General features: G+C 42.9%; 1 protein-coding gene across 2 annotated transcripts in view; it reads left to right on the plus strand.

Annotated features, from left to right (window-relative positions):
* Nucleotides 1-27554, plus strand: part of Jarid2 (jumonji and AT-rich interaction domain containing 2) — a 226800-nt gene that overhangs the window by 87401 nt on the left and 111845 nt on the right. For both annotated transcript variants that reach the window (XM_003468848.5, XM_013151364.3), the window contains one exon: nucleotides 17385-17520. In XM_003468848.5, coding sequence (XP_003468896.3) covers nucleotides 17385-17520 — 136 coding nt within the window. Of the gene's footprint in view, nucleotides 1-17384; nucleotides 17521-27554 lie in introns of those variants that run through there.

A 27554-nucleotide genomic window follows, 5' to 3' on the forward strand; every position in this document is an offset into this window, starting at 1 on the left:
ATACAAAGAACAGTCTTCAGGGAGAGAAAGCACTCAATTGACATTCTCTTTCTAGGGCAACATTACAGAGGTGGTAGTTTTACATCGTCTGGAACCACCAGCTGTTGCTGACCCACTTAGGTGTTCATATTTTATTAGCAGGAGACTTGGAGTATTTGCATGTGTTCGATAAAACCAAGTGGTTAAAGACATCTGCCACTCACTTTTCTGAAACATCCGGTTTTGGACACGCTTCCCTTCTGTGTCAATTCCTACCATTTTATGCACCTTTCTGATCTCAGGAAGGCGGTGTAACTTGCTGCAGCACCTGCTCCTTTATTCTTTTACTCATGTATAAAGATAGTAACATACACTTCCTGGGAGGCAATAGGTCTTCAGTACAGCTAACTGAAGGTACCTGGAAGCTGTCATACCTGGTAAACTGAATTTTAAAGAAGTGGTTGATTAAAGGATCATCACATGGGGAGAGACCATTGAGATAGACCATTGAGACCATTCACAGGAATCCTCAGGAAATAGGCAGGTGAATTGCAGAGAGCAGAAAAAAAGGAGTCTCTGAAATGGAATCAGAGGTGGGATTGATGCACTTTGAGGGTGGATGAGAGGGGCCACAAGTTAAGGCGTGCAGGCAGACACTAGGTGCTGCAGAAGTTTTAAAAAAAAAAAAAAAAAACCGGGTCTTTCCCACCGCTGGACTTTAGCCCTGTGGCAGTTATTTTGCATTTTGTCACTTCCTGAGAGTGCTTCGAGATATTTTAGTTTGTGGCACTTTGTTAGCAGCATTTGAAAACCAGTATATACTTTGAAGGCTAATTGTTTGTGCTCCTTTACTCTCTTTGAGCACACAGCTAGGTGCTGTTGCTGCAGCTAATGATAATGCTAATAAAATACTTTGTGTGCCAAACATACTTTGATGAATGCTTCCCTGTGTTACATAAGCAGCAGGCATGCCTGTCACACATAAGGAAATGGGCATATACAGGTAAATGCCCTGGAATCATACAGCTAGTAAGTGACAGAGCTGGGGTTGTAACTCAAGTCTCTGACTCCACGCTTTATGATTTCCATCAGTAAGTTCTTAACAAGGAGATGTGAGTTCAGCTTGATTTTGTTAGCTGATGTCAACCCCCCCCCCCCAAATTAGCTGTAATATTGAATGCCACTTGCATGGTTTTTGCCACATTGGTCTGGAAGTCATTCACTAAGTTAGGGATTCATAGAATTGCAATATATGCCTCCACAAATGAAATTTCACAGTTCATATGTGCTCTGGAGAAAGCTCAAACACTTAGAGTGGTCAGTAAAAGTGTCTTTGAGAGAGTGACATTTGACTGAGATCCAAATGCTGTGAAACAAGATGTAGAGGAAGCAGATTAAATGTGGGACCAACTGCCAAAGAGTAGTTGATTAGGAGATGTGTTTAAGCAGTGCAGATTACAGCAGTGTCACAGAAGAGATACTAAAAGTCCATATGACCATTGTATCAGTGAACACCAGGACTACCCTTTCCCTTGTTGGTGCGCTTAGCTTTGGGGTGCTGTGGGAAGATACAGGGGAGCACTTCACGCAGTCCTGTCCTGCGCTTTGGGAATAGAAAGCTTAATGCACCTTAGAAGAGTGTAAATTACAAAGGAGTTGTCTGCTTGTACATCTTACTAATAAGCTTCTTGTTCATTTCAGTGTTAACACCATGTTAGAGGTTAACAAACACGATAAAATCACATCGTTTTTGTTTTGGTTTATGCAGGCTATTAAGAGATTGTAAGGTGTTACTTGGTGAAAAGTGGCCATTTTGTTTTGTATACTGTTGAGATGGTTTTAAAAGTTTTTTTTTTTTTTTTTTTTTTAAAATACCTGGGATTGAACTCATGACCTCGTGCTTGCCAGGCAGGCACTTAATACCGCTGAGCTAAATCTCTGGCCCTAAAAAGCTTTCTTGACCCATGCCCTGTTTGCCACCAGCACTTTAACTCTAGGACTTTGGTGTGGGAGTGCAGTATCGATTTTTATTTTTGCTCAATACTTCCAAGTAATTGAAGTACAGTGTGATTTGGGGTTAACAGATTTGAACTTGATTATTTTTGTTTAGGTAAAGAAATATGACTGTTTTTAACCATTTTAAAGTGTACAGTTCATGGCCTTTTATTCCTGCCTTCCCGGAATCCTTTCTTTGCCTCCTGAATGAATTCCTTTGCTTACTAGTGATGATTCCCTCTCTCTTGTCACCTACACCCCAGTCTCTGGCAGCCACGATTTTGTCTCCATAGATTTTCCTCTGGTGGACATTTCCTGTCAGTGGAACTATTCAACGTGTAGCTTTGTGACTGTCTCTTTTCTCTAGTTTCCTAGTGTATTTTCAAGATTTATCCAGTGTTGTTCTTAAACACTTCCTTCTTTATGGCTGATTATTTTAGCGCTTGGGCATGCCATGATTTGGATGTCCCTCTCAGTTGGTGAACATTTGGATTGCTGCTATTTTTTTGGCTATGGTTAATGTGCTGCTATTAACATTTGTGTACATGTTTTGTGGGAGGGCAAGGAGTGGAAGAGAGGAATATTTTAATGGAATCTTTAATGAGCATTCATACACAGTTTAATTTCCTATTTGTCAAGTGGTACATCCTGTTTAGTATGTAAGGGAAAGCATGTTTTCTTTTTATCATTTAAGTCAAACACTAGCTGAGTGTGGAAGAAACTCGTATTACAGTTTTATTAATGTGCACATTTTATTAATGTGAGGCAGAACAAAATGGAGATAAGAGGTAAAATGCATTTTCCTCATTGCAAAGTCAGGATCCTTATTTGTGTTGAAACATAACTTTGTGGGCTGGTGTGTAGCTTTGTTGCCACAGCGAGCTGGCCTGCCGTGTATGCGGCCCTGGGTTTCAACCCCAGCAGAGCCCCATCCTCTTCCTCTACCCCTCAGTTGTCTATGGGTGCTTTAATTTTTTTTTTTTTTTTTTTGGGCAGTGCCAAGCGACAGATCCTCTAAGCAGGGAGGCTCCTCAGTTGTCTAAGATTGTGAGTGCTGAGTCCAGATCACCTTTTGTAATCTGGCAGGACTGTGCATTTTTCCATTAGGAAGTTATTTCATGAAAGTCTCTTTAGGTGGTCTTTCACAATTCCGTAAGCTCAGTAAGTGCAGCCACAAGCGTTTGTAACAGGAGGTCTTGGAGTATGAAGTTAGCAGTTTTCAGAATACAACTTCTGTTTATAAAGACAGTGCAGTTTACAGATTGGTAGGGATCACAAGGCAAATGTGTGTCTTTATTTTTAATGTTTCTCATTAACTGTGCCTTCAGTATGGATATGATTTAAACACATTATCCAAGGCCCAAAGGCATAGTTTTGGGTGGCTGTCATGGTGAGAATTGAGGATTGTAGATTACATGTATGACCTTCTATGTGTATTTGAAAGATATTTGGAAGTTCTTATACTGTTTTTAAGGGACAATCTTTTAATTAATAATTTTTTTTAACTCTTAGAAATTGGAGAACCTTTATTGTTTATTTGGAGAAATTCTGTAACAAGTTTAGAGAAAATGCCAGTACCCAGGGTAGTAAGGGGAGGGGACAATGTGCTCCCAAATTTTTTTTTTTTTCGTAAACTATAGGTTGTTACGTTTTTAAGGAACTTTGCTGTTTGTACAGGAGAAAATGATGTGTCTTTAAATTCTGTCATGTCCTAAATTTAAAAGAGTTTATGGGAACCAGTGTTTCCTTTGCAGCCTTCTGTGCACCCATGAACACCTTCTCTTGTTTACTGCTTCCCGAGTTGTATTGTGTTGCATCTCACTGAGAAGCAATTCCACTGTCATCTCAGTTTATTGTTGGCCCTGTAATTCTGTTTATGATGTTTTTGTTGCTGGTGGTTTTTCTTGAGCTCTGCATTGTCACTCGGGAAGACCCATTTCTTTTTTCTGTTTGTGGTAATTACTAGACAGTGTTTTATTTTGGCCCTTGGGGAGTGCCTGCTGTGTTTCTTTGTGCGGGCATATATGTTAAAATTGGAAAGTGTTTTCTTGGAGGTCGCAGCTTTTGTGTGTCTGAGAAGTTGGTGAAAAACCACCCAGCCTTAAATCCTTTTCTTTCGGGTTGGATACGGTCTGTTCGTTTCTTCTCAGTGCTTCTGCTTCCATTACCAGTTTTAGTGTTAAAGGAAAGAAAATCCTTTCTAGTACATTGACCTGAATTTAGTTACTAGTTTTTGTTATTAGTCTCATTCTTTCCACAATTCCATTTCAACTACTTGTGTACAAGGCTCAATTTATGGACTTATCAAAATATAGATGACTTTCATGCATTGAGAGATGGAATTAATTCGCATCGTGAATGCAGAGTTCCTCCTGCTGGGTTATAGACCATGATGTGAGTTTATCCCAATCCCAGGACATAGTAGACCCATGACATCAGAGCACAGCGAGTTTCTGAAGCTATCAGGTGATTTCCTGGACAGCTGAGCCAGGCAGTATTTGTTGTAGAGAAATGCAGCTGCTCCACTGTGAACACAAACCAGAAGCCACGGAGATGTGCAGGACCTATTACAAAGACAGGGCCAAAGGCAGTGCTGAAGAATGCTGTAGGAAGATAGAGAACTTGGCTCTGGGAGCTCAGGGTTAACAAGAGGAACTGCAAAGATCAGCATAGGTGTGGGTGACTAAGGAGGCTGGTAAAATAGAAATGTTTCTTACTCGGCAGAAATTATTTACTGCCTCTTTCATCCACTCCTTTAGGTTTTTGTTCTCTATGTACTTGGGGCTCTGGCAGCTTTTCTAGTTGCAGGCCAGCCATAGCTGGCAGCCAGAGGTAGTTCCTTCACATCTTTTTGACTGCATTGAGTTCACCTCAGAGAAAACAGATTGTAGTTTGTTTCAGTGCCTTAAGTCTTTCTGAGTTGTGACCTCTTGAAAACTCACCGATAGCTTGGCATTGCTGAGTGGTATTTCATGACTGCATTTGGGGCACCTGTGTGGGTGGACCAGTGTCTCTTCAAGTTGCCTTGACTGGTGCTAATATCATATTTTATTTATTTTTCACACATTATTCCTCAACATTAATTGTTTGCACGTGATTCCTCAATATAAATGAGGCTGCCTGCAGGAGGGAAGGATCTTGTGACCTCAGCGGCTGTGCAGTGTGACCCATAAGCTGCACTGTCGCTGGTCTTGAGCTTCAGACTTCTAGGGCCACCACTGCTCCATCAAAACTGCCACATGGGAGGTAGCACTTATAATGTCAGTTTTTTACATAAAAGAATATGTTTTTGGTATGTGAAACATTTTCTTTGCACACCGCTGTGTGTTAAATTTGTCTCTGTTGTAAAGCATTGTTCTATGGACGCAAAAGCCTTGTCAGCCATGGAAGGATACTTCTGGGAACCGTAGCCAAGACCCAGGACTGACATGGCTTTGTTCCTAACTTTATTTTAAACGAATGGGTGAACTGTGCTTTTCTCTATAGCTTTCACTATATCAGTGTACCTAAATTTGGGTTTTGGGTTTGAATTTTAAGTTGCCACCTTTATTTACATTTCTAGCTTCCTTCCAATAGTCTGAACTTGGATAGTTTTCTAGGGACTGTAATAGGCAGAACTGAGCTCAGTGAGCACCTCCAGTTAAAGGGGTGAAAATCTTTTATTTGGCTGCTCCTAGCCTCTCCTCTTCCAACAGCCAGTAAATACCCTGTGTGGCTCAGCCTTCCAAATGTTTCCTGAGTGAAATCAGTCATCTCCTGCTGATACCATGGTCCTTTCTTGAACAGGGAGTAGACTTGGCCTTGCCCACTGTTTCCCACGCCTACCACCATGGTGACACAGCACTTAGTGGAATCCTTGAAAAACACAAGTCACAACCTCTCACTTCCATCCCTGCAAGTCCCGGTGTGCCACCTGTATTTTGAGCAGATCTGTCATTTTCCTAGTCCTAAGACAGATTTCTCTTTTCTACATTCCCCGAAGTGTAAGTGGCACACTTGTACTGGTCTGGACTCTGTTTATAGTATCTTTTGTTTGTCTTATCCTTGTGGAATGCTAAGGTAGAAAGAATCGTGTCTTTGCTTCTTGATAGCTGTGCAGAATTTGCTTTTGTTAACAGCTTTCCATTAAAATGAGTTTGTAGATGCAGAGTGCCACATTTCTTGGATGTTGCACAAGTGTATCTTCTGAATTCACAGATTGGAAAAATGAAGAATGAATGATTTAAACTGTGCTGAGCTGCAGGGACCAATGACCACCTCCCTCCCCCAGCCAAAATTAGTTGTGATCATTATAAACTTTTGTGAAACAGATGCAATTCAGTCTCCCCATCAGGCCAGGAATCTTAACTTGTAGAAAATGTATTGATGTTATTGCTCCTGAGCTCTTGTTAGAGACTGTGATGATTCTGTGTCCTGTAAAACCATGAGTTATTGGCAAATAATCCAAACAGATACAGCTGGTAAATTGATCCTGATTTAAAAAACAATTGATCTTGGTTATTTCTAGGTATTAATGCAGTGAAAGAAAACAGAGTGTGTACTTTTATGTTTGTATTTGGAGAAAGTGTGTCGTCAAGACCTGATCAGTATTTAGTGAACTCCTACACTTCTGTTGCCTGACATTTGCTCCGACACGAGAATTTGAAGGTGACAGTGGCTTTCTCTGCTTATCAATGTGGTGTGTTGGTAATCAGATGGGAATTCAGAGCAGTGAAGAAAGGTCTGATCATAAGAGCTCTAGAGGCTCCATAACAATGAGGAATTCTCCCCCTTAGAGGTTAAAGAGTCATTGATAGCTTAAGTCAGGGAAGGAGTGGCATGAATTGACTTTTCTTTGGTATAGTTGTGTTTTTGTGGAAAGTGTGAGAAGAGGATAGTTGGGCTACAGATTTGTCCATGGCGGCGACATTATGGAAGACTTTAGAGGAGAGAAAATAAGACTGTGTTTTAAGTCTGCCTCTAAGCAATTGAGAGGCAGATTGTGCCGCTGCTTTTAAAGAGTAAGCATTGAGGAAAAGCTGCCAAGTTCAGCTCAGGTTTCCAAACCTGCAGGAGAGTGGCCAGGGTGGTGGTTTAGGAATTGAGTTAGGATCATACAACTCAGTGGTTGGAGGGCAGGACAGGGTCCAGGAGAGAAAAGTGTCAAGCAAGAAAGACAGCTAGTAGTCATGTTTTAGATAACCAAGAGCCTGGGAAGGGCCGAGGAATTGGGCATTGTGGGTGAGGAACAGCTGTGAGGAGATTGTAATGCGGCAGGGAACCCAGGGGAGAGCCAGATTCCCTGGTACATGCATGTTTGCATTAGTATGTCACTTGCTGATTCCTCGGGGGCAGTGAAAATGGTTTCATGGAAGGTAGAGAAGGGGGGAGGGGGACATATTGTAGGTATGGTTTTCACAGTGTGATTCCTGGGCCAGTAGATTAGTGGGAATGCGAGTTATCAAGTCCTATAAGCATTTTTGATAAGTATCCACTGGCTTAGTTAATGGAGTAACGTAAGGGAGTCTCAGGTGTCTCAGGGCTCTTCGCCTTTAGGCCTCTGTTCCCTTTATGCTTGTCAGTAGTTTCTGTGTGTTGGCTCATGAAGAGGTTTCCAAATGTCTGCTGGGTGCCTGGTTCCCTGCTGCACATGGGAACACTAAGGTGAACCAGACTGGCTGGTCAGCATGTATTCTGGATGACCTAACATCTCTGTGCCTCAGTTTCATTCTCTAAAAAAGTTGTGAAACATAAAGGGGAGTATGTGCAGCAAGAAATATGTAAAGTGTGGTCCTCACACAGTGTCACATATGTTACTTTGGGTAGGTGGGGAAACAGCCATTCCTGCACACCATGTCTGTGAATGAAAGGGTTCCAGCCTCCTCCAGGGAGGCCATTCGCTGTGGGGCTGGCACAGGGCACAGTGTAGGCAGCAGTTTCTGGAATAGGCAAAAGGTCACTTTATGTTAAATCTAAGGTCAGTTTATTTTGTAGAGTTTCCTATCTTTAAAAAGCTAATGATTTATATGACTTGATCAGACAGCCAGTCCCCTAGCTGTGTGTGTCTGAGTGTGTACTGACGATTATTTCCTGTTTGAGAGTCACTGCTGAGCCAAAATACCAGCAAACCAGCCAGGTATTGATAGAGCTTGTAAAATATTCTAGGTCTTAAGGGACGAAGTGCGCTTACCTCTCGCCATAGCTCCCAGGTCACTGCCATGCTTGGCCCTGTCAGGAAGAAAGTAGAGCTGTTACTGGGTCCTATGGCTTTCTGTTGGTGCTGGGAGAATTACTTTCCTCTGGCTTTAATCTTGCAAGTTTTATTTTCTGGTTGGCTCTGGAAAATGATTTGAAGAGATAAGAAAGCATGGTGTGTGTACTAGGCTATGTGGAGCTTACCTTACAGAGAGGGTCCCTCCATCGGTGGTTTGACTTAACTATGATGGGAAAACAATATGCGCTCAGTATAAAGCACACTTGGAAATTTGCATTTGCAGTTTTCCTGGGCCAGCAATAGGTTCTGCCATCCTCTCACAGGAGGCTGGGCAGAAATAGTGGCCACAGCTCTCAAGCAGCCACCAGTTTCTGTAACATGCTGTGTTGCTAAGCTAGGGCAGTCCGTGCGTGTACTTTCTACTTAAGTAGGTTTATCAGGACATAACCCCCATAATAACCAGAGGAGCATCTGTCCTTTATCTCTAGAATGTCACATAAATGGGAAGCCAGATGTAGTGGGCAGGGTTGGAACCACTTGTAGGACAGTTATCATGGATGGATGTCTGTACTTTAAATAGTCTTTGCTTACTTTAGAGTCTCATTTTCTGGTGCAAGGTTTCTAATCTCTCACAATTTTCCTGCCAAGCAGAATCAAGCATAAAGCACATGTCTTGAAGACTCTCAGGGACATAGTGAAATGGATTATCAAGTAACACACACTGCCAATTGAAACCTTATCCAATTTAATGTAAATGTGTGCTCAGCCAGTGCAGAGCTGCCCAGTAGAACTCCTGTGATGATGAAAGATTCTGCAGCTGTATTGCCCGTTTATTTGGGTAGAGAGGAAATTGAATTTTGAATTGAGAGAGTTATAGATATCCATGGGTTGACTAGTGGTCACTGTATTCAACTGGACAACATTTTGGAGGATTCTCTGTCTCCACCGCAATTTGAATAATTAAAAAGATGCAAATCAGAATTGCTGTGAAAATTAACAATTCATTCACTAAGTGCAGTTGTATAGTTGTACCTTGGGGTTGTTCCTAAACTTTCAATTTTGTTTTTTGAGGACACTGGTCATCAGTTTATTTGTAATTTGATTTTACCTTTTCCTCCATTTCTGTCCCATAAAAGGTAGAAGATTCGCGATCCAGATTTCTGTTGGATTCTTAGAGCTGAACCTCCTGTAGATCTTAGGTCTTTATTGATCCTACGGCACTTTGGATTTGTTGTTTTCAGCATACAGAGGTGCAGAAGCTTCAGCATGTTGTTATGCTTATAGCTCTGGCTGCCCTCTTCCCTCACCGCTCCCTTTAACCATGAACGTGCAGATGTCTTGCTGCCCTGCTGCTGCCCCGACGATGGCGGATGTCTGACATGCTCAGATGCAAAAGAGCTGAGTTGGCAGCTGCCCAGCAGATTCTTATAAAGGCTCAGTTGGTGGCCAGAGATTCAGGCTGTCAGAGTTGTGTTATGCAATAAATTGTTTTCAGCAGAAGTTCTTAATCCAATTTCAGCTGTAGCTTTTTTTTTTAATAAATAGATGGTAATCAAAGATAAGTACACATTATTTAATGGGAGTTTGGAAGAAGTAAAACTCTCCTTGCATAAGCATTTTCAGGCCCTTTGCCTTAACCCAGGAAGCGTGTCTTCTCTCTGAGGAAATTTGCTGCTTGAAGTGCTTTTCATTAAAACCAAAGGGAGGGAGCGTCATTCACCTGCCACTCTTAGGATTCTTGGCTGCTTATTTTCTTTCTAGGTGTGAGTAGTTTCCCCCAGTTTTTCTTTGATGTTTGACTATTGACAGTCTAATAGCCATTTTATAGAATTATTTCAATGGATTAGCATTGATGGATTCATGAGCGTTCTAAGGAAAGAAAACTATCATTGTTAAAAGGGAAGAAATGCAAATTTTACTAAGTATAAACTGTACCACCCTCACATTTTGCTTTAAAATTCTCCCCCACTCTTTTCTTGGTATTTAGTGTGTGTTAAAAATTCTTCATCAAAGTTTCTTGTGTTTTGGGTTTCTGTGGGTGTATGCGTGCCTGTGCTTTCCTTGTCCTTAAAACCCCTGTTATTGATGGGAGAGGCTGACATAATGTACACAGCAACAAATTATCACAAGTACTAGGGTAAGCAGGTGTATAAGAAATTTGGTCTCTTGAAAGTAGCTTATTCAGGGTATTTCCAGTTATGTTTCCCTGGAAGGAGAAAGCAGCAACAATTTTTTTCCTTCTCCACGGAGCCAGGCTTGACAGTTTTGTTAGTTGTTCCTCACCTTTTGCTGCTGTTAATCATTTCTACCACCCCGAGCCCCACAACACAACACAACACAACACACCGATCCAGTGTAGGGTTAGGGTTAGACACTGAAACTGGGGACTGCCCATATTTTCCTTTTAAATGTTGTCAAGTGGTAAAATTGCTTCCTTCACCCTGCAGACCTCTGGCAAGGTGGACATAGAAATGGGTTGTACACTTCTGGCAGTGTGCATCCATTTGCTCCTGTAATCTGAATCCACGTTAGGAGGTGGGCATGGTATCTGCAAATCTCATGGAAAGGCTCATTTCGGATTCCAACATGTTTGTTTCTGTTACCAGAGGTTATGGAAGAGTGTTTGATGTGCTCTGCCCACTGTTTTGGAGGAAGCAAGTGTCTTTTTGTGGAATGCTCCTCTCTCCCTATTTGTGAGCAAGCTTAATGGGTAAACATTGGAGGGAGGTTCTGAATTCCAGTTAAAACACCGGTGCCTATCACATATAAATCCTTCTGTCTTTGGTATTAGTTTCATTTTTGTTTGGTAATTCAGTTGTAAAAGGATCTCTGGTATTGTAGCCACATGCCTCACCCCTACTTCAGTCTCCGGAAGGGATCTGTGTGACCCATGATCTATTTTTTAATCCCTTAGTTTGATGCTGAATAGTTTGGTTACTCTGCCTGTGATTGACAGGTCTCTTAGGCAGCTTGCCCCCAGTGATAAGAAATGAACCTACCTTCAATTGGACCCCATTTCAGTTGTGAACAGTTGTAATTAATAGGGGGAAAATACAATATTTCAGTCAAGTCAGAAAGGTGCTTCCTTCTAATGCATGGTTTTTCAGTCTCTCCATAATGGCTGGAACTAGAAACCAAAGTGTTTGTAAATGAAGGTATGGACAGGAGGTGTCAATAGATCTACCAGTTGTACTAGTAATTGTTGAGGTCAGTAGAAATACCCTTCCTTTCCTCTCCCTTCTGTGCTTCTATTACTGGTGTCCAGCTAGAGAAGAGTTGTTTTTTCATCTCACCTCTGGGTTTAATTTTGTTCTCACTTCTTTTAGGAATCCAAGTGAGTTACACATTTATGACTTTTTAATCAGAAATTTTTGAACTTTGAAATTCATTTCCGGGTCTTGTTTCTATCTGTGTCACCTGTGTCCAAAGTAAAACTCCTCTCTAAAAATACAGTGTGTGTACATAAAGGGTTTCATGAGTCAAGCCCCAGACCCCTGGGTCTTGCTGTGTTGCCCAGGGTTGACTCACCCGATCCTTTTGTTGAAGCCTTCCTGCACATTCTGGTGTTTTCAACTAAAAGGACAAAGCGTTGTGGGAGTTGCCCTAAGGGGAAGGGAGCAGAAATACCCTAGATGTTCGAAAGCACGGACACATTGCCCGGCTGCTAGTGAGCACTTGCTAGGCCTTGCTATCAATTCAGGTGTTAGCACTTTTCATAACCTCCCTCTGATGACTCCAGAGGGACCATCTGGTGCTCCACACCTGCTTTGCAAGCTGTCCTCACCTGGATGTCTCTTTTTTTTAATATACTATACTAACTTATGGGCTCTGCCGAGATTTTTGATGGCCCGGCATGTGAAGGAATTGTGTGTCATTGGAGAGCAGATAAGAACTCCTGGTACAGTTATTTCAACACAGCTGTTCAGTTATCCTTTTTGTCTCTTTTGTAAAGCATAGCAATTCCTTGACCTGCGTTGAATATAACTCATGTTCTTGTGCATACACGGTCTATTGCTAGTGAATGGTGGAGAGTTTTATGGGGGTGAGGCTGTTGTTTTTTGTATTTTTTTCCTAGACAGGAACAGAACAGTAGAATTGTAAATGTGAAAGCTGTGGTTGTTATTTCTTGGAGTGGTTCCTTTGCACTAGAATGCCGTACATGTACATATACTTATTTCTTCCGAATCCCGTTTTCCCTAAGGAAAAATCTTTTTGGAGGTTCCACTGCAGTGAGCTCAGTGACATCTCAGAACATGACGTGCAGGGTAACATTTGGAAAAAAGATGAGATAGATATTCATGTATATGTTGATCCTCTTCCAGAATATAATTCAGATCTTTAGATGTGTATTTCATTCTGGGTGGTGAATTTTAAAGGCAGGGCTGTCAAGTTAGGTAACCAGAAAATGAGGGTGTATGAAAGGCACAGTGCCTAAGGAATGATTGCAGGAACTTGTATTCCTTGGTGCCACATCCTTTTTACCATTCCGTGAGAGGGGAAGACGTCTGAAGGCATCTTTATGCAGATGTTTTACTTCTGATAGCCATAGTGGCAGTGATAGATGGGTATTGGAAACATTCATCTTGGGATTTCACCTCTTAAAAAAAATTTTTTTTTGATATGTGGCGTGTTTTTTTTTTATGAAATCAGAAAGCATTATGAAATGGGCAAGTGATGGGGTGCTCCTGCATACAGCAGTGCTTCTGAAAGTGGGTGTACCCAGAAGTCACCCAGGGTTCTGAGCAGGATGCAGAAGCTGAGTCAGATGGGTACACAGGCAAGGGTCTGCATTTCTAACAGTGCTCACTGGTTAAAGTCCAGGTAATCTGTGGCCCACAATTTAGAGTTTCAGGGATCCAGGAGGTAGAAAGCCCTTTCACCTCTACACTGCACTCTGTGAGCTTTGGAGCATTGATTAAATACTGCTATCTGCCAAAACGATGCACCTCAGTCTCTGGTGCTTGCTTTCTATGTCGCTTTGCATTGTGTGTCTTTTGCAGAACTTGGAGTGGCTAGTGGGTTGTGTTCTGCTTTTTTTCCTTTTTGTCAATGTATTATCATCATAACATAGGAATTTGCTTATATGACTAGTAGTTCTTAATGAGAAATTGTCTCATTACTTAAAAGGTTGGCAAACATGTGCCCAAAAACCTCTAAAAACAACAACAAAAAACACCCTCTGTTCTTTTTCCATTTCAAGTCCTTAATACTGTCTTTTCTATATTAAGCTGACCAGTAAACCATAATAGTCAGGGTGCTTGGGTTTGTCTCCTTTCATCACTGTGCTGTCAAATCCTAACCTATTGCATTTGTGGGAAGGGAGAGCCACGTTGTCTGACATGGGCAAGAAAGGGGGTTTTTGTGTTTCTGATTTTCGAATACTGAGGCACAATCAGGCATGTGTTGATTTGAAGCTTGTGGTCTGGGATTGGCTAATGAGGTGTGGATGGTAAGGTCAATGGGTAACAAGAAAACATTGTGGGGTCTGAAGGGCAGGGGCTTGCACAGAACGGGCAGGGAGGTCAAGGGGAGGATGGCAGCTGTGGAAAAAGTATTTTGTGAAAGGACTTTTGGTCAAGGTTTAGCCAAAGAAACTGTGATGGGACTTCAGTACTGGACCCTATTTGCACATGTGGTCTTTGCTATGGGCCCTAGTCTTGCAGGAGGGTAGGGACCTGCAGTGGTGGCAGGAGCCAGGTAGGTGGGACGGCCCCTGCTGCTGCCAGTTGTGAGAAGTGTAGCCAGGCCCTTTGTGTCAGTAACTGTGGGAATGGTTTTATGTATGGATAAAGCAATGGTTTAGGTCATGAAAATTGTCGTGGTCGCAGCCAGCTCACTGGAAATGTGCTGGGTGTTGCCTAAGGTTGGGGCACTAGCAGGGCAAGTATGAGCAAAAACCCGGGGGGGGGGTAGGTTCGGGTAGGGTAGGTAGGCGAGACTGAGCTTCACTGAATTTTTAATCAATTCCAGAAATGCTGTTGAGCTCTTAAGTCTGTCAGGCATTTTTTAAGGAGCTGGGGGCACAGTAGGAACAAGAGAAGCGATCTGTTGACCCTCTGCAGACATGGGTTTAAAAAGGCAGCTATTACAAGGAAGAATAAAAAGGGAAGTGCCTGTAAGCTTTGGTGTCTGCTTTTTGAGTGCGGTATCCTATGTACGGACTGCTTTCTAGAACAGTCACAGCTGTGGCACTTATGAACAGGAGACCCAGCAGAGGGAGTGGGAGGAAGCTGGAGAAAGAACCTTCTTTCTGGGCTCCCTGCCACCCAGGGCGGGCATCCACGTGGGTGGGCATGGGCACACCTGTGGCCTCGGTACCTGGCATCCAAGAGGGAGAGGCAGGGATGGGTGACTCACCAGCACTCTGCAGCTGTGAAAAGCGTTTAACTTTGTAGATTTTGAATGATGACTTCCCTATCAGCGTCAGCTTATTACCTACCAGAGAGACATGGCAAGTCTTGACCAGCACTGTAAGATTATAAGAGAACGTGCGCATGTCTGTTTTTAAAGTTTAATTTTTATTGTCTGGGTTTTGAAACCTCTATGTTCGGTGCCGTGGATTGTGTCTCCTGTGTTTAAAGTACTCTAGAGGTGGCCTGAAGCTGCTGCTGTCAGTAACTGAACCTTAAGCACTTCTTCCTTTGCGAGAGTGTTCATGGCGCGTGGTTTATGTTTAATTAGACTTCAGTTGTAGGGGTGTAATTCTCTCATCCGAAGCCTGAAGCCAGGATGAAGACACTGGGCTGCAGAGGATACAGTAGTACATCGTCCTGGGAGTTTTAAATTGAAAGCTATTTTGGAGCTTTATAATTTATAAACTGTACGTGTAGGAAATAATAGTTTATAATCTCATGTCATTGTTTGTTGTGGGGATGCAAATGATGAGTGGGAACTTGGTGATGGTGAAGAGAATTCTGCCTGACAGCCTTTATGAACAGACTTGGCTGCTGAAAAGGTGGATTTCAGCCTAATAAGCATTAACTCCTCTTGCAGTTAACACTATCATTCAGTTGCTGCTAATATGCTAGGGGAGCTTTCATGCAAACTCAAGGGAGTTGCTGTAAAAATTAATTCAGCTTCATCTTGCTTTTCATGTGTTGTATAGCCAAGTTTCTGTGTTTTAGTTTGGTTTCGTATTTGGACCCCACAAATGGGGGCTAATCTGAGTGCCTCCCCCTTCTTTTATTTTTGTAGTACTGGGGGCTGAACCCAGAGCTTTGATGCTGAGCTACATCTTTGGCTCTTCTTCTGTTTATTTTTAGACAAGGTCTTGCTATGTTACCTAGGCTGGGCTTGAACTTAAAATCTTCCTGTCCCAGCCTCCCAGATGGCTGAGACTATGGCTGTGTATCACTGTGCTTGGCTTTTATGGTTTTGAATGCTGTGATTGAAAGGACTAATCACTTGCTCCTATTAGAAGTTTAGACATTATTTGTATTCTTGTTAGTTGACACAGTTGATTGGCTTCCCATCGTAGGCTACAGGACTGAGTCCTAAACACCACCCTGACATCGAGATGTTTTGGCATTTTCAGGAGAGCCATGGGGAAGACAGGATGTGTCTTCTTCCTGTAAAGGTGCTGCTCAGGAATCGGAAATCTCAGCTTGGCAGCCTACAGGCATGAAGGATGCCTGACCAGGCAGAGATGGAAATCTTAGCTCTTCGCTTCCTTCCTCAGGTTATTCTTCCACGTACTGTAGACAGTGGAGGACTAACTGCTCTCATTCTAGGAAATCCTCAAAGCTTAACCAGAATGCAGTTTAAGTTATTTAGGGCTTAGAAATCTCTATGTGGTTGGATTTCTAAGATGTAGTTTGTGTTTATGCAGAGTGGAGGAATTTAAGAGCTGGAAAAGACCTCTGATAATCTAGCCTTCTCATTGAGGCCCGGGGAGATTCTACAGGATCTTAGTGGCAGGAGTCAAAAGCAATTCCTTTCTACAACACAGTCCCTCAGCCTCTGATCGCCCACCAGTGGAAGGGAGTTCTCAGAGGCTTTTGGCCTTCCACTTGCATAGAAAGAACTTAGATGTTCAAAATTCTGCTTTTAACTGGAATATCAATATTTACTTCCTTCCTTCCTTCCTTCCTTCCTTCCTTCCTGTCTCTGAAAAAGTATCTGAAAAGCTCAAATATTTCCATCTCTTAATTGAATTTATAAAATGCCAACGTCTCGCAGTTGGTATGGGAATGCCAGTCCTTCTTGGATTAGCAAACAATGTACAGCGATTCGTGGATCTGAATCTGCATATTCTCAGCCAGGGGATTCAGGGCCCAAACCCTTAAAAGCTTGTTGCTGATTCCTTAAAACATCTGTCTCTTTTGAGTGAGCTCAGGCCTAGTGACTGGTGCCTGTAAGTTCTATATTTTCAGATTCTTGCTATTTCCACTTCTTACTCCTTGTTGGATGTTCCACCCCCCTGCATTTTAGATTTTCTTCTTCTTTTTTTTTTGCTGGTTGTAAGTTCTTTTGTTTCTTACTCTCTAGCCACTAGCCTTCATTGTGTTTGGTTCTCCTCTCCAGATGGAGTACTGGACTTGAATCTACAAGGCACAGGGGAACTACACTTTCATGGGAGACCTTCAAAATCTGTTATTAATGTGCTGATGCTCTCCCTCCTCTAATCTTAAGTGTTGTACTTTGGGCCTCATTGCATGTAGACATGTGCTGTACCTTGGAGCTACATTATATCCCCCAGCTCCATATTATTGTTTCAGAATTGCCACCTTACTCGCCCTTCGCTGAGCTTCATCTTTTCAGTGTTCTCCCCCCTCTTCTGGTGGGGTTGTGAATTCCTGTAAGGCAGCACTCATATTCTGTAGCGCCCTTTCAGCTCTTAACATGGACAGCAAACTTTCCAAGAGTTCTGCTGCACATATTTGTGACACAGTGTACAGCCTGGCATTACGTTGAAAAACTCCAGTGACATGGTTCATCGTGCCTCTTGGCTGTGCACATGACAACTCCCTTTTTTGGATTTTGCCAGGAATACAAAACTGAGTATTACTGGTTAATGTATTAGGATGCGGGTATATGAGGAATTGGGGGTAATTTGTGTTACTTTCAGTCCAAGGACATTTTCTTTTTACATTCTGATATCTCTCATTTAGATCTCCATGGCTGGGCTTTTGTGACACATTTTTAAAAAGTATATTGCGATTGTGAATATGTGCTTGTTCGTTCTTAGGTAATTTTTTTTTTCCTCTTGTTTCCTCAGGATGACAGTGATGGGATTCCGTGGTCAGAAGAAAGGGTGGTACGTAAAGTCCTTTATTTGTCTCTGAAGGAATTCAAGAATGCCCAGAAGCGGCAGCACGGGGACAGCATTGCTGGGAGCCTGAAAACGGTGAATGGTAAGTTAGTTGACTCTTGGTGTACTTGGATGTCTGCTTTTCGCATGGTCTTGTTTCTGATTTGAATGTGTTCTGGCAGCTTGTGCTTCTTAAGCTAGGAACCTGCAGGCGCTTGGTATTCTTGGTATTCTGTGAATATATGTTGTGGACAGCCTATTGGGTATATAGATTTGTTTTTAGTTTCTTTATGTCCTGTAAAAGAGAATGGACAGGGTGCCTATTCTCTTTCTTATGTTGTGGATTGAATGTGGGGTCCGTCTTACAGCATTTTCCATGTTTGTCTGTCTCTCCACTCAGGTGTGCACATGGGAGGAATCCTTGGATGGTCTTGCTATATTGTGTACTCCAGTTCTCCACAGCTTAGGTCTCTTGCCTGTCTTGCTGTCTGGCTTCCTTGTTGGTCAGGCTAGGTTGGTCTTGGCAGGGATGCAGGGGTACAGTGGCCTAAATCTCTGTCTGTGCCTCTGGAGATGTCCCCTTCTGCGCTCATGCAGTAGGTTCTGGAAGGAAATTTGCTGTCTGACTTTATACAGGGGGCGGATATAATGTCTTGATATGTAATTCAGGTTGTCCCTGAACTTTTTTTTTTTTTTTTAAATTGGGGATTGAACTCAAGACTTTGCATTTGCCAGGCAGGCACTTAGACACTGCTGAGCTAACACACATAGACACACAGGCACACAGACACACACAGGCACACACAGGCACACACACACACACACACAGGCACACACACAGGCACACACACACAGGCACACACACACAGGCACAGGCACGCACACACACAGGCACACACACAGGCACACACACAGGCACACACACAGGCACACACACGCACGCGCACACACACAGGCACACACTCATCCTTGAACTCTTAGGAGTCTTCTTCCCTCAGCTGGGATTACCACTACACCCAGCTGTGTCCCCTTTTTAAAAAAAAAATCAAGGGCTCATGGGATTTAGGTGGATCCATCTGAAAACAATTTGAAGATAGTTACTTGGTTGCAGTCTGTTCCAGGCAAGGCAGCTGAATGTATTGTCTTGTGCATGTATTAATTTCCTAGACTTATATATCTAAATGTGAATAAATTGTCTGTGTTCCAATTTAGATTTGCTTAGAGGCAAGAAGGTGAGGCCTGTTCTTATCCTGGAGTCTTGGCTCTGATCTTGGGGGAGTCATCCCCTCTAGGGGCTTGACAGTTTGCCAAGGTCCAAAATGGCAGGTTTGCTTTGACCTCCAGTGTCTTCCCCACTGGCTTAATTGTGAGATGAGTTGATGGGCAGTCTCTTTGGGACTGGTGCCTACAGGCAGCACTATTGGCAGACCTGCCTTTGCCTAGTTTTCTAAGAGAACTTGAGTGAACTGTGCTGTTCACCTGGGTTGTCTCACTCTTAATGCAGTGCAGTGTTCTTCCACTATTGAGCGACCGTCATCTGGGTATTTTCTTCATTCTGTATGATGTGGCTTTGAAGCCAACTGTGAAGGCTATAGAGGCTTTGCTGTGTATATTGTATGTCATGCCACTCTGTCGTTTTTCTTTCCTTTTGAGCCAAAAGCATGGGAACAGCTTGTTTACAAAGAATATATAATTTCTGCAGATTGGTGCCATATAATCTGCACTCCCCCCCCCCCTTTTGTTTTACTCTTGGGAGGCTATCCTGCTATATACTACAGCTAGGAACCTCGCCTATTACCTGGATACAGAAACTTTGAGCTCTTCATTTGTGTGGAGAACATTGGATGTGATAGTTTGTTGCTGTTGCTTCACTTGGCACGCTCCAGGCATCTGGGAGTGGAGCAGTGAGTAGGAACATAACTGAATACAGGAGTCCGAGTAGAGTGGCTGCTATAGTCTCAGACTTTTCACTTGTGAGAAGTGGTGCTCTTCTGCTATCTTTGAGTGGCAATGCCTTGAGTGCTTTTTAGAATCTCTGACAATGAAAAAAATAATATATTGTTTCCTAACTGGGAAACACCAAGTTGTTTTTTAGGACAAGATGTTACCCAGTTATCTAGGGTTTCATAATGTTGGAATTTGGAGAAATGTACAAAAACTTAGTCATCTAAAAAGCAGTGATACAGTTAGCAGGTTGACCAGATTTAGCTTTGGGTTTTTCTTAATCAGGAGGGTGTGAGTACCATGCAGGAAATACTAAGTTGTGAAAGATGTCTTTTTGAGGTTGTAGACTTAAATTAATTCTAGCACTACTTGTCTAGCAACAAGTTTTGATCAAGGTAGTTAATTTGTTTTTTGTGCTGATGAACACTGACTTGTCTTTTAAACAGAAATACTGGCATTAAGCTTCCTGTTTGATTGTGAAATTGGTGTCTTTATGCATGTGTCTGGTACGTTTTGGTGTCTTTGCAAGGTCATCTGTTTTAGTGCATGGCAGTTCTCAATAAACCTATCTTGTGTTTCACAGTTTAAGAGTCTTGAACTTATTTCTCAAGAACCCTGAAGGCCGGTGTCACACTGAGCACAGTGCATTCTTGTTTGGGAAGGTTGTTGAGAAACAGGAGGGAAAAATTGGTGCAGCTCCTCTTCTGTGGGTGTGTCCTGACTGCTCTGTGTCCAGGACTGCTTTGGGCAGGTGAGGCTGGGAGTAGGGTATGCTGTGTGTCCTCTGTGGACATGTGTATGTATTCTAGCTTGGGTTTGGATGGATGCTCTTTAGTAGGCTGTCACACTTAGCTTGCTCTACAGGCAATGTGTCCTGGAAGTGACATGAAGCCAGAAGGAAGGTTAGTTACTTGGAAGAGAGTGTGGTGTGATCGTCATGAAGTCAGGCAGTGTGTATCTTTTCTTGTGTAAAAATTTGATGTTGGTTATTACCCCCCTTGAGGTTCTTCTTTGGAAGTTGCAACGATTCCATTGATCCAGTTTTAATTAATAGCAGAAATTCCCCTGCTGATAGAAGCTTTGAGATTGTCCCATGCAGAGCCAGCGCAGAACTGTCCAAAGAGCCTTCAAACTGTCCATGGAACCCAACTTAGAAAACTGGGCCAGAGATAGGGTGCTGATGGGTGGCCTCTGCCTCCACCCACCTCCCCATGTTTTGTAGTGTTGGAACCGGAAGGCATGACCTGCTTTTGGGAGCTCTGATCTTTTTGTCTGTAAGCTGAGGAAAATTGCCTTGTGAATATTCTCTGCAGTAGTGACTTCGCTAAAGTCACACACGTATTTATTTCACAGGAGCAGAATTGGAACTGTAGCTCATGTCAGGTACCTCTGAGTCCAGTATATCATTGGAAACACAGAATGTGTGAAATGACACTGAGTCTTTGCAACCGGAGTGTTGAAAACAAGGTGCTTTATTGTTCCCAGCTTCTCTGCCCCTGGCAAATGTTTAACAAAGACATTTCTGGACTGTTGGTTCTGCCAGAGTTTCCTGAGAAAATTCAATTTTTTCCCACCATAATATTTTGCATTAACAGTGGCACGGGTCTGACATAATTTTTATCTAATTTAAAAACAAACTGACATCACTTCTGCTAAATCCCTGGGCTGCTGGCGTGCTGAGTGAACAGCCCTTTGCCCTTCCCCGGGGGGGAGGGGTTGGGTGGCCTATTAATGGCAATGAAAAAGGGTAGCTCACATCTGAGTGGCTTTGCTCAGTCTGCTTGTTTTGCAGGTCTGGTAGAGTAGCAATATGAGCAGATACCAGATAGCAGAGAGACTTGGTTTTTTTGGCCATAAAATCTATGTTTGCCATCAATTTTACTTTTGTGCTTCTGGAGTGACAAAGAATGAAATTTTTTTGGCCAGGCAGAGGTCGTAGCAGTTGCATATCAAGCAGCTAGGTGGATTGTCTGTGGAGGAGTTGAATCCATCACGCTCTCTTTGGCTGCTGCTGGGCTTAGGGGCCGGCAGTGTGAATGAAGATTCACTCATTGCAAGCCTTCTGCCCACTTCCTGCTGCAGATAATGCCACTTTTTCTGGCTACAATGAAATGGCAAAAGCTTTGGAAAGGACTGGCAGAGGTTGAGACCTTGGCCACTCTGAAAGGGCCCTTGGCCCACAGGGGCTGAAATTAGGGACATTTAAATAATAACATGCTACACAAATAATGAGTACACATAATTACACAGTAAGAGAGGGGAGCTATTAGCTGTATTTGAATTTCTTTTGCATCTTATAAATGTCATCTGGGATCAGCAATGCCTTTGGCCAGCCGAGCATTTTTTGAATAGATTTAAGGGCACTTACTTTATAGAATTGTAGTCCCGGCAGGAGTTATGATGGACTGTCTGCCAGGTACTGTAATTCTAGTGTGTATTTGATGGTTGGAACAAACTTTTATAGATAAGGAAACCATGTAGTAAGAGTAGATTAGTAGTCTGTGTCTCTAGCTAGGAACTGCCAGAGCCAGGGCACAAACCCAGGCTCACGGAATTAGCACTCCCATGTGTGTTTAACCACCACTTAGATAAATAGAAGCAATTTCAGAACCTTCCACACTGATAGGACTCCAAAAACAAGAATTTGTAGAGGATTTGATTTTTTCAAAGCAGCAGTTTCTTTTGAAAGAGACAAGTGAAATTGTTTATTGGGTAAAGGACCTCAGGAAGGGGGCAGTAAATTATGTATTAATGTGAATGTGTTTCCGGGCTTTATTGCAGCTTGTAATTGAATTAATAGAGGGAATCAAAAGACTGCATTCCTGATCCATTACCTTCCTCTCTTTAGTTGCAGGCACATAAATAGTCACGGTAACTTTCCATTCTGTCATCTACAGATCTTTATGTTTCTTACGCTTGTCTTACAATGGTTGATCCCAGGCTGGAAGTCACAGGTGGGGCTGTTGTCTTGGTGGCAACAGCTGCCGAATGAGAGTCAAGGACTGGTGTTGAAGGGCAGGCACAGGGCGCCTTTCAGATTTCCTCAGGCGCCGCCCTGTTTCTCATTAAAGAATGGAAGTTTAGTTATCCTCAAAGTCCTTGTGCCTGTGGAATGAAAGTGGGACCCAACTCCTTCAAATGCATTTATTATGACATTAAAAACATGACTGAAGAATCAGTTAAAAGGGCAGACACATTGCCCAGTGGTAGTTATTCATTTGGCCATATTTGAAAAGAAGGTCCTGATTGTAGAGTTATATGATTATCTGGTTGTTTTCCTTTGCCAAGTTAGATACTTTTCCATTCAGTTTGGAGTGCAGCCTGCAAATACAGCGTTTGCTTTTGGTTTTTCGAGATAGAAACTCACTACGTCATTCAGGCTGGCCTCAAACTCAGAGCAGTCCCCCTGCCTCAGCCCCCCAGTGCTGAGATTATTGGTATTGCAGTATAGCAGTTTTAAAAACAGTCCCTACTTTGACAGGAAGGCACTTCTCCCTCTGCCTACCCCCTACTTTTTTTCCTCCTTTCCTTGAAGAAAGTGGCTTATGCTTTGCCCACGTTGAGCTGCTGGCTTGTGGGTGTTGCTGTCATCCTCTGTAAGCCTTAGAGCTCACAGCCAGATCTGTCTTCAGGGCAGCAGTTGAGTTTCACCAGTTCTTCTGTTTTTGAGATTATTATTTCTCCTGGGTCCCCTGATGTGTGATGTATACTCTGAGAGAAGGGAAAACTGGATGAAGTACTGTACTTTGAAAACACGTTGAATTTATTGTGTGTGTGTGCGTTTTTAAAAGATCTACTTCAGAAGTTTTTTTTTAAAATTCCAATTTCTGTCTTCTGTCTTGCCTTGCCTTGCATTGTCTTATCTGTGGTGCTCGGGATCAAACCCAAAGCCTTGTGCATGCAAGGCAAGAGCTCTATCTTTGAGCCATATTTCCGGCCACAAAACAGAATTTTTGAGAATGCTTGAGTATCTCTTTCTTCTGGTTTTATTCAGTCTGTTTATATCCCAAGTAATGTAGCAGTGTTGGCAGTGTTGGCATTTTGAGTTTATAGGAGGCATCCTGGTTAATAAAAACTTAGGGCAGGTTGCCTATTTTGCAGGAGCCCTAATACCTCATTTCATCTCATCAAAGGTGTCATTGAGCAATGTACAATTACTATTGTATCAGTAGGAAAGAAGAAAAAAACATAAATGTGAACATCTTAATCAGGGCTGCCTCCTAATTTCAGAGATTCACGTTTTGACCTGAGAAGGAAGTATGCAGGACTTAGGTGAAGCATGGTAAAACACTGTTGGAGAATCAGTTTGCAAACAGGTGGGTCGGTCTGTTTGATCTGGTTTAAAAACCTGGCAGGGAGGCATCTTGGCAAAGGCCCATTTGTGAGCTATTGGAAAAAGCTTCATACAAGATCTTGCGGAGAGACTTTGAAAGATATGGGATGTTTTCTGAGCAGGTTTGGGAGAAGCATTTGCAGCAGGGGTGGAGACCACATAGGTGGGAACAGATGACTGCAGTGACATGTTCTGTGGCTGGCAGGAAGGGTCTTTTCAGAGGTAAGTCAGTCAGACTCATCAGCTTCAGATGAGGACTTCTGAACCTTGATGAGAAACTTAATAGGAAGGACTAGGTCATGCTGAAAACCAGCTGGAGCCAGAAATATCACTGAAATGACAGTGAAGCCTCCCGTGTCCCAGGAAATTTGGCTATTTCTTCATGGAGAGTTAAAAGTGGAGGTGCCTGCTCCTGCCTGTTAAGGTCACTTTATGATTGAGACTCCTCCTCAGCAGCCCTCTAACTCAGTCTGCCTTGCCTCTCTTTTAGCTCTGTAATCTGGGGTCTATCTTGGTCCCATTGTCATTCCCCTAACATCATGGGGTGCTTTAGAAGAATGTGTCACCTGGGAAAGAGGTGATTTTCAACAGATGCATACATAAAGAGCCACTGCAGATACAGCACTTCCTCATCACCCTGAACGTTCCCTTCAGCTCCGCCTGGTTCAGCTGATTAAAGTGTGCTGGTTTCAGGGTTTGTCAGCATTGCTACTTCTCCTTGCAGCCCCTTGTATGATTATTCTTGAGTTTTGTTACATCTGCCCAGAATGTGCCACAAAGCCAGCAGGTCACGTGCGTCCCCTGTGCAGCTCCCAAAACTGCTTATGCAGGTGTGTAGTGATGTTTGGATCAGGCTCCTGCAGCCAGAAAGAGGGCAGTGTTCTCGAGCTGGGCTTTCTGTTTGCACTGGACACTTTGGAGCACGTGGGCTTTAGAGCAGTGCTAGTTCTGAATCTTCACTCTCACTGTTCGCTGGCAGCTCGTTGGCTGTTGCTGTTGCTCACCTGTGAATTTGAGGAACACCCAGCCTGAGTGTGCTATTTTTTAGGGATTCCTGGACCTGGGGTCCTGATCATTGTTTTTCCTTGAGTACATTCTGGCGTGTGGTCCATAGATCTTATCCCTGGTCTGCTGATTTTGTTTTATCTGTCAGTTTCTTTTGCTGAGGATGTAGAGACATGTGGCAGTGTTGTACTACGGGTGCCGATCATTTTCTTGTGGCTGTGGTGAAAATTATGTATTAGCTAGCATGAGCCTCCATGACAAAATACCGTAAGGTAGACAGTTTAGACAACAGACACGCGTTTCTCACAGTTTGGAACCTTTAAACCCTGCCAACTTGGTTTCCATTGAGCCTCTGTCTTCTGGGCTGTGTCCTCACACAGTGGGAAGAAAAAGCTGGTATCAAGTCCTTTCCTTACAGCCTGGTGGATTTCGGGCCCCAGTCTTATGATCTCCTTTAAGCTTTGCCAGCCCTCTCACCTGCCCTTCCTGGGAATACAGTGACAGGGGAGCTGCAGCTTCAAATAACATCGTGGAGGGAAACACAGGTCACTGGCCATGACAAACCAGTGGGACTTGAAGATGGTGATGATTCGATTTTCATTTCAGTTGTAGATTAATTGCCATGTTAATCCTCACTGTGTTTTCCTTTGTGTTGATGCGAGCTCAGAGCAGTTCCTGGATCTCTGTCCAGGAGGCTCTTGCTGTTGCCCTTTGAACAGTTGTCCTTCCAGTTGACACAATTAAACTGGGCCCATCGCTGAGTGCTTGCTTTTATGCGACTGCATTGGGTACACCTAAATCCCTTAGCTCAGAGTATAGAGAAACTGACTCCCATGCAGGGGGAGTGCACCTCAAAAGTGGGGATGCACCCCTACCAGTGGTGGTGAGCCTATGGCATGCATGCCTAAACAGTCTGTTGGTTATCATTGAAAACTATACCATGTTTACCATCACTGGCTTGGACTGTGCTCTAAAAAGGCCCCATGTTTGAGAGGTGTTGGAGAGTGAGATCTGGTCAGGAGGCCTCTTTGTTTTATTTTGTTTTTGAGATGGGGTCTTGCTGTGTGGTTCATACTTAAGTGATTTTCTTGCCTCAGCCTCCTGAGTGCTCAGGAAGTTTCTGTGGTCAGATTATTTGAGAAGTAATGGTAGGGTTTGAGAACATTTGAGGTGAAAGAAATTTGTTCATTGCACAGTAACTCCCCCCACCCCCACCCCACCCCATGCCTTGCATACTCCTGAAATGGTGATGGAAGTACAGTGCTAGCCTGGGCTCTCCATCCATTTTTACTCCCCGACAGATACAGAAAGGATAAACCCTCATGGGGTCACCAGAAGGGCCTGTGTTCAGCTGAGAGGTGGCTTGCTTATTTATGAATAGGATTTGCTTATCTGTGTTCATTCTTGTAAAATGATAATGTCGCCCACCAGAGAAAGGCCTCATGTGTTTTTAAAGTCTGACCCATTTCATGCTTTGAACCCTGTGATGTGTGTATTGATGGAGCTTTAATTGCTATCAGATTTCTCACAATGGACTCGTGCAGTTTTGCTGTGCTTGTGAATTTCTGAGACCCCATTTCCCTCACATTCAGAGGACCTTTTACTTAGCTTTTGGAAATACCCTGTTATTACGTGAGCCACATTAGATGTTAAAAGAGTCCTATATGGCATATCTTTAAAGCCAGCAGACTGATTACTAGATATGTTTTTGGGAAATCACCCTACAGTCCATAAATCCTTTAATTTACAATGTGTTTCTTAATCTCACCTGCTGCCAAATCCCATCTCTCCTTGAGGCTTCCTTTGTAGTCTTTTGGATGCATTTTAGAGGCTCAGATGTAGCCTGTTCACTTACACACCCCTGCCCCCGCTAAGGTAATAAAACTGTTCAGCTCTTATTGGAGGAGGGAACCTGAGCTGTTTTATAACCTTAGGTCCATTTTTCAGGGACAGCAGCCACCAGGCTTGAGATGAAGTAATGGCTAAGCCTGTGCTGTAGAAGTTTAGGGATCCTTAGGCTGCTTCCGACTGCTCTGGCTTATATGCAAAGTTTCTCCCTCCCTCTCTCCTCTCTCTCTCTCTCTCTCTCTCTCTCTCTCTCTCTCTCTCTCTCTCTCTCTCTCTCTCATTCCCTGTCTCCCTCCCTCTATCCCTCCCTCCTTCACCACCTTCTCCACCCTCCTACCTCTCTTGTTTGTAGTACATAATGTTTACATTCATTTTATGAAATAGATCCATGTATCTAACATACCCTAATCCTTTTTATTCCCCCTCCCTTCGCTTTTCCTTCTGTCTCCTCTAGATCGCCTTCTGATTTGCAAGCAATCTATGTCTCTTTGCTTGCTGTTGGTTCCCTTGTTTTTTGAAATTATTTATACTTTGAGATTCTCATAAGAAAAGTTACATGGTAGCTAAGCTTTGTGTAGCTATTTATTTCAGTTAACATTATGATCTCAAGGAGCACCCATTTTTGAACGAATGACTTAGTTACTCTTTATGGCATAGCTCAGCGCACCATGCTGAGTGTACCACACAGGTTTGAGATGGATGGATAGATTAGTATTCCATTGTGTGTAAATACTACATTTTCTTTATCCATTCATCTGTTAATGGATATATAGGCTGCTTTAATGATTTAGCTATTATGCATTTTTATGGATAAACAGATACCTATGCATCACTACAATATGATGTATTTAATGATTTTGGAAAGATACTTAGGAGGGGAATAGCTGGGCCCAGTGGAATTTCTAGATCAACACTATTCTCTGACCTGTTCTAGTGTTGTGTCCCTCACGCTTTTGCTTTTGTTCCTAATTGCTGACTCAACTCTTTGAAGGCAGTGTAAATCTCTT

Source organism: Cavia porcellus, unplaced genomic scaffold, assembly GCF_034190915.1.
Source record: "Cavia porcellus strain 051 isolate PalLab524CR breed Dunkin Hartley unplaced genomic scaffold, mCavPor4.1 scaffold_13, whole genome shotgun sequence".
NCBI lineage: Eukaryota > Metazoa > Chordata > Mammalia > Rodentia > Caviidae > Cavia > Cavia porcellus.